At 37.0% G+C, this 12534-nt stretch overlaps 1 protein-coding gene across 1 annotated transcript in view; it reads right to left on the reverse strand.

The window, feature by feature from the left end:
• Positions 1 to 4210: 4210 nt before the first annotated feature.
• Positions 4211 to 12534, reverse strand: part of TAB2 (TGF-beta activated kinase 1 (MAP3K7) binding protein 2) — a 60714-nt gene continuing 52390 nt past the window's right edge. Inside the window, exons 4-7 of the mRNA XM_054280205.1 lie at positions 10520 to 10680; positions 9794 to 9887; positions 8452 to 8532; positions 4211 to 6255 (exon numbers count right to left, since the gene is read on the reverse strand). Of these exons, the coding sequence (XP_054136180.1) occupies positions 6110 to 6255; positions 8452 to 8532; positions 9794 to 9887; positions 10520 to 10680 (482 nt within the window). The 3' untranslated portion in view covers positions 4211 to 6109. The remainder of the gene's footprint in view (positions 6256 to 8451; positions 8533 to 9793; positions 9888 to 10519; positions 10681 to 12534) is intronic.

A 12534-nucleotide genomic window follows, 5' to 3' on the forward strand; every position in this document is an offset into this window, starting at 1 on the left:
TCCAAACAGCAGCTCCCCAGATGGAGCAACAGCAGCTCTCCGTGACAATAAAGTAAGACACAAAGCAAGTACAAACAAGAGCAAAGCTGCAAAAAGATTCTGTAAAAAAATAAATCCATCCATCCATCCATCCATCCATCCATCCATCCATCCATCCATCCATCCATCCAATTTTGTACTACAGAAGATACTGTGAAATAGCAAATATTAAAAATAAATAAAAAAATCAACAATCAAAAAAGGGCCCTCAACTCACTGTTTACAGCTAACTATGAAGTAGACAGCTGCTACCATGAATAAGTAGATTGCAAATGAAATATTTTTTTATATCAGCTGATGAGAGACATTATGTATATGCAAACATTGCTTTGCTTGTAATCTTAGGTCAACATAAAACCCACTATAAAAAAAATTGTTAAATAAAGTTTTTGGGATGGTAACTTCTGTAATCAAGTTTTCCTTACAAACACACATTCATTCTCTCCTCTGAATCATGTTTCCTGTCACCTCAGAAGAGCTATCAATACTTGTTGACCTCTTTCAAATTTGCTTCTAGATTTACTGCCCGAGTTAGGAAACACCACTTTTACAGGTTTACTGTTGCAGTACAGTGGTGCAAAGCTAAGCCAGAATTAATGATGCACGGGCTGTTCTTCCGAGAGTACAAAGTGTCTCTTGTAAGGAATCAGTGTCCAACCTCCAAAACCATGGAGGCTGAATTACCCCTTTCTACATGCAGGCACCTCTTCACTTTTGTGGGTAAGCAGCTGTGTACCAGCCAGATGAGGAACTCCAGGGACTCACTTCCAACTGTCCTTTCCTCAGGAAAACCTTGTGAATTTTTCCTTGGCACATAATGAAACGTGGCCAGGGCAAGACCTCAATACACAATGGAGACATGGCTGTCCTGTCAGCAGATGCACAGTGCAGACACCAGCATTTCTCTCGTCATGTCCCAAGTTACTGACTCCAACAAACCCTATCCAGCTCTGAGGCCTTCTGCTTGCCACATTTTATTTTGCATGTTACAGCAGGGTGTAGGGAAAGCAACACCACTTGCTTCTGTATACAGAGAACAAAGGGCACAGCATTCCTCAGTCCATTTCCTTGATGTTTCCAACACCACATTCTTTAGCCTTAGACCTTCAATCACTTGCAAGGGGAACCTGAATTAAGGTAAAGTTTATAGGTTTTATAAACTGATAAATTCTGCTGATATCTACTAACACTAAAAGCACATTAAAATGCTTAATATGCAGCATCCCCATTTGTTACCACATCAGCTACATCAAAATTATTTTGGCACCATGCTCCCATAAACTGTGAAAAAAAGCAGTCACAGAATTCAAAGCTGTAATAATGCACCCCCTTAAAAAGTGGAATGGGTTTTTAAAGCAACTTCGAATGCTCTAGTAGTACCCAAATTGAGATGTTACTTTTCACCTTTAAAATCTGCACTCACCCATATGATAGGGTTTTATTATTTTAAATGAACTTGCAAATCATAGACAGCTTGAACCCCTGTAGAAAATGAATCATTTTGGCTCAATGTCCTTCGTAAGTACACACAGGTATCTGCAAATCAAATCAATGAAGAGAACAGGACACTGGGAAAAATAAACAGCTAAACTCATGCCTGCAGCACTGCACTGGCTGAAGATTGTTATATTTTGATTAAATATTAAAACATATTTGCATTTGTGATGAAAGCATAATTATATGCACTTCTGGAAATTAACGTGTGAGGTCTTGTCTGAAGCAAGAATTTCTGAGACACCTACTCAGTGCTGCCTCTGAAGGCAGCACTGAGTTCTACTGTAGATGCCATCCATACAGAACTGCTCACAGAAAAAAACAAATTAATGAATCATATCAAAAAGTAAAAATTGAGTCTGATCATATAATTTTCAATGCTCACCACTACTCCCAATTGCTCCTATAGCACTTAAGCTTGATATAGAGCCTAAAGCTCGCAAACATTTCATACTAACTCTTCCTGTTCTCTCTCTGTACTTTTAAAGTAGTTTACACAAAATATGAACCTCACAAGGCATTCTGGACAACATAAAATTAAAGACTGTTCCTCAAAATTAGCAATAAAAGAGCTATTCAAGCAGTCAGGCTTGAAAAAGGAATGCACTGTAATTATTCCACTCTGTGCCAATGAAAGGAATCTAAAGTTTAATTTGTATTTGCTGTTCAACCTATCAGGGCATTTTAAACAAATATGAGATAAAATATCAAATTATTTTTTTTATAAAGTTAGAATTAAACATGAGTAATAACTGCTGCACATTCACAAGTTAACATATTCTGTTAACTGTACTGAAAAGTTTCTGCCACTGCTTTGTAGCAATACTCCCATTTTAGAATACCAAAGGAGTACTGAAAAAGAGTAAATAGTAGATTTCAATAGATTACTTTTCTCTAATATCTCTTCTACATCCTTAATCAAGTCTTCCTTTAATTTGTGTCCAGACTCCAATATACATTGAAGTGAGAGAAATTTGACAGAAGGAACATAGTACTGATAAGGACACTTTCCCCCCAGTCATCTACAAAACATGCTGAAGGTAGATACTTCAGGACAACAAAACGGATTAAATTCACATAAATAAAGCAAATAGACAGGTATGAATACTGACCACACAGTTTTAAAGCCAATCTATCATTAGCTTGAGACTGAAGATATTGAATCTCACAATTAAACTGAATTTCACGGGTGCCACACCTGGCCACACTCCTGGACAACAGAATAGCTCTACTGATTGGAGACTGCACAAGACAAAATGTTTTCTAATATATTTAGAAAGTAGCAAGGTGCTAGCTCTGTTTAGTTGCTACATTTCTCAAGTTATCCCAGTTTTGAAACTTGACCAAGTGATAATGTTAAGCATTCACAAAAATTAAAGAGGAGCGTCTCTGAAAGCCAAGAAGGGTACTCCCTTCCTGCTGTATATACTTTTTTTTACAGAGATCCCTGACAAAGACTGTACAGGAAAGTAAAAAATTATAAATCAGCATCCAAGATAAAGTACTGACATCAAAACACAAAATTTAACCTTGCTGCAAGTATTAATTTTTTTATGTTCCACGAGGAAAAAAAAACCAGCAGTGAAATCTAGTTCTACTTCATCCTTCAAACCCAACCCCTAATTACACATTACATTGATATGCCACTATCTGATGATATAAGCGACCTGGAGTACACAAAGAACATGAAACTCTTGAAGGGGAAGGTAAAAGTCTGGAATAGACACTGGAGATATAATTTCTCTTACCCTACTGTTTCAGGACCAGTTACTGAAAAGGCTGTCCAATACAAACTCATTTTGAGCAGATGGCTCTGCACACCTAGCTGCAGCAAGGATGTAAGTATTTTTTTTCCCTTCGAATTCAGGGAAAAGATCATTTATGCATTTCATAGAATGAGCAGGATTACATCTCACCTATTTCTCCAAATATGCTCTTTCCTGCCCTCAAATGACTAGCATTTCCTTTAAAAATTCAGTTGCCCCCTCACTCCAACCACTGTTTATTATATTACAAATTATGGCACACTAGTTGAATAATATGCATTAAGGATTTTTTTTTCCTGGATCTGTAGCTAACTTTTTTTTTGCTAAATCAGTTTATAGATGTCTCCTGAAGGCCTTTTATACAGCATCAGTATGTCTCAGGAAAGCTCAACTCCACATAACAAATATCTGCTTCGACAGGGTCCATGTGGGAAAGACATGTCAAGGAACACTGCACATCTCACAGCATTTATATCCATAGCACCAAGATATAGTTTAACCATATTCATCCTTAAACTGTGTTTATATCAACATTAGTTCATCATCTGTCACCACAAAGCAGTTGCCCATTTTGATTTAGAAAAACATTTTTAAAATCATAAACCCCAGAAGCAGGAAGTAAAACGGGACTGTGTCTAGCTTATTGCTTTATGAATAAATGAGTGGGTCTTTGGTCAGGAAACAATCTCCTCAGTGCAACTTTATGAAATACATTCCTTATGCTCACTGAATTGGAACTAAACAGAGTAATACATGGCAGGAGAGACAAGGTTCAACAAAAAAAAAGGCTTAAATAAAAACACTGCTCATAAGAAATCAGCCTACTTTTAATACCGTTAATGCTTATTGCTCCGTTGAGTATTCTGTTGCTCCACAGAATGGAAAAAGCAAACAAATCACAAAAGAAAGCATTAGAATATATTTTTTTTTAATTTTTATAAATAACTTATCTGTTACAAAGGCAGTTTACCCAGCTAAATCACAAAACCATCAACTCAAGATATCCAAATTAGGTTTTATTAATAAACAGGTAAAAACTGATTTGTCAATCTTCACATAGAACTGCAGATGAAGCTGAAAAACAAGGCCTCATTTTATAAACAAAATGCATTGAATGCAACTGCTTTGGGTCTACTGCCTAATTACCTGGGATTGACATTTTCTTCCCACATAAAAAAAATTGCAAAGCCTTCAAAACAAAGGCCTCTGTGCATTCACATAGATCACTTGTAAAACTCCTAATAAAAGTGTCCACTGGCAGATGTTTACAGTGGGTGACAGTCTACTTTGTCTCTTGCTACATGGTTAGCACTCCCTCCAGCCTCACACTAAGTGCTGCTGCTACATAATTCTTTGTGTGCCGTCTTTCATGCATATTGTACTGGAATTCCATTTTCTTGATCTCGGTTACATACATCCCCGATCATGTGAGTATTTTCCTTAAAAAAATAGATCATCAAAATAAAAGAGATGCTTGAGGTTGCTTCAGTGTTCAAGTCTGTTTGATTTCTCTTTTCCAGCCTTTATTTCAGTTGTCCTAAATATTGCTATCCTTGTTTTCTATAAATATGAGACTTCACCACAAAGTCAGGTATAGAAACTGGCTGCCAAAACAGGAAAGCATTTAAAGTCCTTGAACAAAGCCGTATGATGCTGCTGCTGTTGATTTTGGCACTTTAAGTACTTCCCCAATGAATCTCTGTTCAGGAGTCTGCAAGACACCCAGCAGATGAAGCAAGCTTAACTCGGATGCTGATCTGTTGGTGGGTTGAAAGTTTCCTAGTATAAAGTTTCCTCACAGCAGACAAAATGCTCCCTTTGTGTCACCCACCGTAAAACTCAGTGTACAGAGTGAACTATATGCGTAACTCTTCCAACTTTTCCTGCACTTTTACCACGCTGCATCTGCAGGTCTTCACAGATCATCAGCATTTACAAGAGCAATGTACAGAACGAGCAGAGGAAAGCTATTTTGTGCATAGTTTTTTACTAATGCTCTTATTTTAAGGCATTGCTTCTCTCAGATAAAAGCTTAAAAAAAGGGACATGATCGTGCTTAATCACTTAAAGGGAAAAAAAGAAAGTTAACAAAAAGACTATTACACTATACATACAGAAGTACAAGAAAATAATAAAGGTGAGGAAAGGAAATCACTTAAAGCAGGCTCTAGAGCTATGTACAGTAGGAAAGCTTTGGGGTATTTCACTGTGTGTATTGTACAGACAACGCATGCAGTTTTTCCTTTTCATCTTTAGATGTGATTGTAATGATTTCTGGCTTCACAGAGATGTTTTCAGGGAAGACAAGGCAAAGAGTACCACTGATTTGTGAAGTTCTTCCCTTTATCAAAGGCACTATGTGGCAGCAAACAGTTTAAATATTTAAACCTTGTTCCTTTTAAGATTTCCTTTGTGCATGTAGTGTTTCACTGAAAGCTCTGAAAACAAAAACACTAGCACTCTATTCCTTTCCCCTGTCAAAATTCAGTAGTGACACTGGGGCAGAGAAGAGGATGGGCGACACCCAGGCACTGAACACGGTGTGTGTTCCTGGTAATACTGTACATGGTTCAGGCAGCTGGCGAGTCTCTCAGCAGATTGCCCTTCAGCCGATCAGCGTCAGCTGCCTGTGACACAGCTCTGAGGTATTGCTTGCTCTGTGGGCTGACATTTAACAATAGCAAAACACCATCTCGTCACACCTTCCATTTTACAAAACCCTATGCATAAATGCTTTTTTTGCCCCCCAATGCCTGGACAATTCCTTGTACGTTTGCTATGGTTTTAGGGAAGGTAATGGGCCTGTTGGCTCAGAAATGCCTGGGCATTTCACACTGTTCACAGCGATTTAAGGCAGGATGGTTTAAAAAAGTACAGGCGGTACAACTCCACTGAGCTCCCTCATCTTCATCTGTGTCTGGAACAGTCTTTGGTGTTTTCACAATGGACCTCTGATCTGTGACATGGAAGAGATAAGATAAGCAGTTATTAACTGAAAACAGCACGGAAAGAATTTTGAGATTTTTTTTTCAGTAACTGAGAACACTCTTGTTCCTCTGAGAACAGCACCGTTATTAAAAGTGACAGAAGCAGCTTTTTACCACCCCCTTGACTACAGCTTGATTGCAGGTAAGACAAAAGGCTCAAGGTAAAACTACAAAAATCAAGTTTCCCATCCCTTAACTCTGCTTTCTTCCCTCAGTTCAAAGCTAAGGCATAAAAAGGAAATAAAATTTGCAAATTAATCAGCACAGGAAACATGGTTTTAGAAGATTTAGAAGTCTGAGGTCTGTGAAGTGGTCTAAAATTCATTACGACAAGAAGTATGTGCTTTGTAACCCTTTGACATGTCAAACTTTTTGATTCTAGAAAGAAGGCAGCAGTTCTTCAAACCAGCTCAGCACACAGATGTACTAAAGAAAAACCATTGCAGGGCTCTGTCATGCTACAGAGTAATCATCCCAGCAATACCAACACCTCTTTTTGCATGATGTGTTAGACAGTAATCTTCAAATATTTTAAAAGAGAAAAGAGAGAAAAGGAATGAAAAGGATGAAGAGAGAGATGAGTGACTTCTCAAGTTAAGGGTTCCCCAGTTTAGGTAACTGTGAAATCCTTTCAGCCCATTATTTCATCTGGAAAACATCTCATCAGCAACGGCAATTGCTGCAAAATGACAGCAAGATCTCCATAAGTACAACACTACTGATCACAGTACAAGAATTATTTTTGTTCTTTTGTGAACAGCAGTAATTCTGTTTTAAGTAAAATTCTGTTTTAGCTACATGATAGCTAAATTGAAGCTTAAAATAAAATTAAAATAAAGTTAATGAAGAACTAAGATACAGCAGTGATACTTTTTTTAAAAAAAAGAAGAAGAAAGATAATTGATAGAGGGACTTTAGAGCTTTATAAAACAATCAGGGTCAATTTTGTATTTTCAAGATAGATTGAACAAAACACTTAAATTTGGGAGTTCCTAAAAGATAAGCCAATAAAAATGTTGACAACTAGTCAAAGAAAATTAATTTTTCTTCTTTGATGGGTTAGTTTTTATTTATTATAAAAGGAACTACATAATTGACAGAACTTATAAGTTCTTCATGGTTCAGTTGTAAAATGTGTCTAATAGGAATGTGTTTGGATTTAACTTTACTCGGAATTTTCACTACCAGCTCAGGTAGTGGAAGGATAAAAAGTGCTTTATAAAGTATGAAAAACAGTGTCAGTTTGGAAGTGTTGCAAAAGATCTGCAGGACAAAAAGTTCAATTTATCTAGACCATTTTACAATGCAGAACTGTCAGAAATGTCCAAGATGAGATTCTGTAACAACAGTTACTGCACACCCCAAGGACAATTAACCACACACATCTGTATTATGTGGAGAACTTCCAGGACAGAAAGACTGCACAGAAACACCTGTGGATTATCTCCATGTTTTGTGAGACGGTGTGCCTAAAGTCATAGTATAATGATGTTCCAAGCAAGCTGAATTCATTCTCTGCTTTATGTAAAACACAAGAGGTAATTGTTCTGCTTTGTTAGACACCTTGAGAGCGGAACAAGCAAGTAATGTGCACACTAATGATAAATAGAATGCTTAAGAGTGGCCAATACTCAGCAATACTGACTCCCTTCTGCTCTGCATTACTTTCCTGTTCAACTACCTAGAACTATATTTACCAATAGTCAGAAGAGGCTTTCATGTAATGTGTTAATAGAAATTCTGCAGTAACCATGAATTCCAGTGAGGGTAACCCACCTGAGTTGTTACTACATGTAAGTAAATCTACTGTTCACTATGGATAATGGTGAAGTCATCTAAAGTGAGTTTCACTGGCCCCTAAGCAATGTACCTCATGCTCATTTTTAGAGAAAGATGGATGCTTCCATTACATAAACTGCCTTACAATATATTATTCATCTTTAACATAACCCATTTAATTTACTTCTCTTTCCTGAATGTATGAGTAGAGAGGAAACGAGCAAACACAAGCATATTTACTGCCAATACAAATAAAATATGAGGTTTGTATGCTTTTAAAGTAATCTATTTCAAAATCAACACCTAAACAAGATTTGTAAATTAGAACTTGGTATTAGATACAAACCAGGTATTTGTATCAAATCCAAATTTTATCAATACAATACCTTTGGGTTTTGGTGGCACGGGACCAAGAAATCCAATATTATCGTAAAAATTATGAATAGCGCTGGGATTAAAATGTGGTCCTAAAAATAAAAAAAAAAAGTGCAGCAGTTTAAAAAAAGAAACTTGAGTAGGGAGGCATATCAGTTTTTTCTGGCAGTAATTCTGTAACCATACTATTATTCACTTATCACCTTTTATATCAAGGTGTCAATACAGACCTAAGTGAGATATTAGTGATTTCAACAATACACTTTAACAAACTTATTGCCCAAAATACGTAATATAAAGTAAAGTCAGAGACAAGCTCTAGCAAACTAAACTCCTTTAAAGGTATCTTTTTCTGTTACTCTTTAAGATCATTTTATTAGTAAATCATATCTGACTCTTTCTAAATTGCAACTATACTCAGAGATATCTCACCTACTATGCAATGTATTATACAGGCTTAGAATTAAAAATCAAGAGAAAATTCTAAATGCAATTTACTGTAACAAGCAAAAAAAAAAATCACCCACTACTCACTCTATTAAGGTCAGGCTTTCAGTGTAGCATTACATTCAGCACACCTGTCTGCCTTCTCCTGAACTGCAGGTAGATTGACTTTTGTGTTCATGTGTGGAACTCATGTCCCAGCTGATCTAACAGCTCACTGCTTCTGGAAGTGGGAAGCATCAATTCCTTCCCTCTCACTATCTCAGTTCTCCCTTCCTGTGCCTCTCCCTCACATCAGCTATAGCAAGCTTTTCCAGCAAGGCAAGTTTTAGCTTGGCTTGTGAACAGAATCAGCTCTGCAAAGGGTCTAAAAAACAAATACAGAGGCAGAGCTCTCTGTGCAGAGTAAGTGGCAAGAGAGAGAAGCAGGAAGAGAGAGGCTTTCTTGCTGGCAGTTCTTGAACTGGCTCAGCTGTCTCATCATTTCAACCCCATGACCAAAGGCTGTGTCCCTGCAGACAAGGAAAGCAGAGAGCACACTGGAAGTTACAACCACATGTGATATTTTCTAACTTGAGAGGCTAAATACAGACAGAGGTGGAAGACAAAAGAGAGAGATGAACACATATGTATAGATGTATCACTCAAAAAACTTACTCTTTCTTTGATACACAGATAATCAGATTTGTATGAAATAGGAATGACTGTGGAATTAGGAAAATCATATGGCTGACAAAAACAAGAGGCTTTAAAGACAGTTACTACCATGGTTTCACTCACACTAATGTGATGATTTATCAAAAAGTATGTATATCCATCATTTATGACATGGACTTTTTGAAACATGTAGACAGTGAAAAAAAAAATCAACATTTACAGTTACTGATGTACTACTAAGACATACTGTACCTCTTGCTTGAAAAAGATCAATCTCTTTGGTTAGGCAATCTATGTCTATCTGCAGCTGTCTGTTACAACTTCTTAACTGTTGCATTTCTTCCAGCTGAAAAAATAAATCTGCCTGTTAGACAAATTTTAATTTTCCCAGTTTATGAAGAGTTATCATTCACGCACAGGTAGACAACATTTAATTATTTCAGAAATTATGATAAAAGAATCTTCCCTAATGACTACCTTTCTTTTAATCCAAGCATAATCTTAGAAAAAGCTTCCAGACCTACTGAATAGTTCTCTCTCATCAGACTTCAGAGCAGACTGAACAACTCCAATCTTCAGTCAGGGCACAGCCAGTGGTCTGGTCCACCAGATCAATGGATGATCATCTAGCACTGAAAACTGGTGCATTAATTGGTTTCTTGGAGCTCAGTATATGCATCAAGACCAAAAGTACTTGGTGTGATAACAGTACAAGTATTAACTTGTAAGGACTTTCATGTCAAACCTTTAGTGACTGCCTGTAAAAGCAGTTCTTCACAAAGCAACTAGCAAGCTGCAAGCTTGTGGTTAAATGACACATTTTTAGTCCTTACTCTGAACTCCACTGTTCACCAGCTTAATTCTAACTATACTGCCTGTCCCTAGTATATTGTCAATATACGAACAAGTCTTCCTTCCATTTATTGTGACAGACCACACTTGTGGTTAGGTTTATACCCTACAGATGTTTCAACTTACTGATGGAATTTGGGAAACAGAATTCGATCTTTTCAGGCGCCTTCGTGTTAGATTATTCTCCATTTCATTGACCTCTGATTTTAGTTTATCCAACTTTTTCTTTTGAACCTCAAGTTCTCGTTGAAGTCGCTCCATCCTGGCCTTCTGGTGTACCAGTAAAGCTGCAATACATAAAGTCCCATTTTATCTACTTTATTATCCTTCACATGGCAACATCAGATTAAGAAGCAAGTTGGCACTCTTTTGGGAAAAAAACTGAAAAAAACCACTGCTACAGACTGCTTTTCCTATTTCCTCACAAGAAAAACTCTGCCATAAGACAGAAAGTGCTGTATTTTTGAAAACAGCACAAGCTAACCACAGACAAGCAAATATGAGAAAGCCATACAATGCAATAAATGGCCATGCAAAATTTAACTGTAATCTTAAAAACCGACAAGACTAACTACCCAAAGGCAGGAACAAATATTTCTGTGTGTATTCATCTTAACTACTGTAAAACAGGTAGCATGAAGAGGATTTCAGACAACTGCAATATGGAGCGCTGCATATGCTTATTACAATTAGGATTGGATCCAGTGTTCATCATAGTATGAACCATCAAATGAAACCAAATCAGAAATAAGCACACCACTAGCAAACTGATACTTGTCAAAGGCTGGACTGTATGTCACTTTACCCCTAAACTATGGTGCAGAACCATTAGCTCAGCTTCTTATTTCTAACACTGGTTACTATTTGTAAAGCAAAAGGCACAAGGAGACCTAATTTAGAAACAATGAAGTGAGCAGAACTTCACAGTTTCAAACCACAGTTTTTTAAATGTATAAAGAACTTAAGTAGCAGATGACACAAATTCATGCAATCTAATGAGTTTATTTCACTGAAGGCAGGTTTACTATTAAATATAATCACAAAAGCAGATATCACTGCTCAAAGTAATAACCACCTTCTATAAAAATGTATTTAATTAAATAAAGAATAATTTCAATTTCTGCACAGCCATTCATTCATCCATTAAACTAGTAATTCCTAAACTGTGATCATTTTCACAGACTATGAATACTTTTATATCACCCTGGAAATTATAAAGAAGTAGCAATAACAAGGTATTTTTAAAAAGATTGAATTTGCCTCATAGAGTCTTTAAACCAAACTCCAGCTGGAACATGATGTTTAACTCCTCACAATTTCTTCAGGTACCAAAAAATTAGAAGGTCTCAAATCTGGTTGCCTAGGTTTCCCAAATAATAGCAGAGGAAAAAAAAAACCCCAAAACAACATCAAAAAGATTGAATGCTCCACATCTTTGGCAACTGATTTCTCCTGCAGATCCTGCCTGCTCATTCATTCATTCACACATTGCATTTTGTCTTCCAGAGGTTCTTTAAAAGGAGGAACCACGCCAAACTATTTTTGAACAGTGTTACAGACCATATTGAGATCCAGCCTAGGCTTTTGAGTCACAAATGTTCACAAGATACTGAAATGACACCTAGCTTCTGCTACATTTTATTCAAATCGCAGAAGTTTTCATAAATGGACACCTTTACTTTGGGTCACAGTAGTTGCACTACAGTAAAAATTGCAGCTGTGCTCATATGTAAAATAAAAAAACATAATAACTGAAACCTCAGTATAAAGATTTTTGTTGAAGACTTGAAATTATCAGGTAAGTATTCTCAGCAGCCTCTCCTCTTGAAAAGCCTTTGACAAACAGAAAATGAAGCTGCAAGTCTAAAGAAAGGAAATCAAAGACTACTTTGCCTCTACCCTGGTAGAGAGTGTACAAGTCCTTTTTCTTTCTACATTTTATTTCCACTTTTAGACAGTCTCTTCTGTTTTCATTACTCATAAGCCTGTTAAGGCAACACAGCCATGCTCTACTGCCCAGACCCAGAACTCCTCAGATCTGTCAAATGGTGGATGCAGGCTGCTGCCAAGTAGCCAGTGCTGCTGGATGTGCCCGGTGAGGAGCATTGTTACCAGAATATCAGCTTGTATGGCATGGCCTT

This window comes from Melozone crissalis, unplaced genomic scaffold (assembly GCF_028551555.1).
Source record: "Melozone crissalis strain CALT ecotype California unplaced genomic scaffold, PUWL_Pcris_2 ptg000027l_1, whole genome shotgun sequence".
Taxonomy (NCBI): domain Eukaryota; kingdom Metazoa; phylum Chordata; class Aves; order Passeriformes; family Passerellidae; genus Melozone; species Melozone crissalis.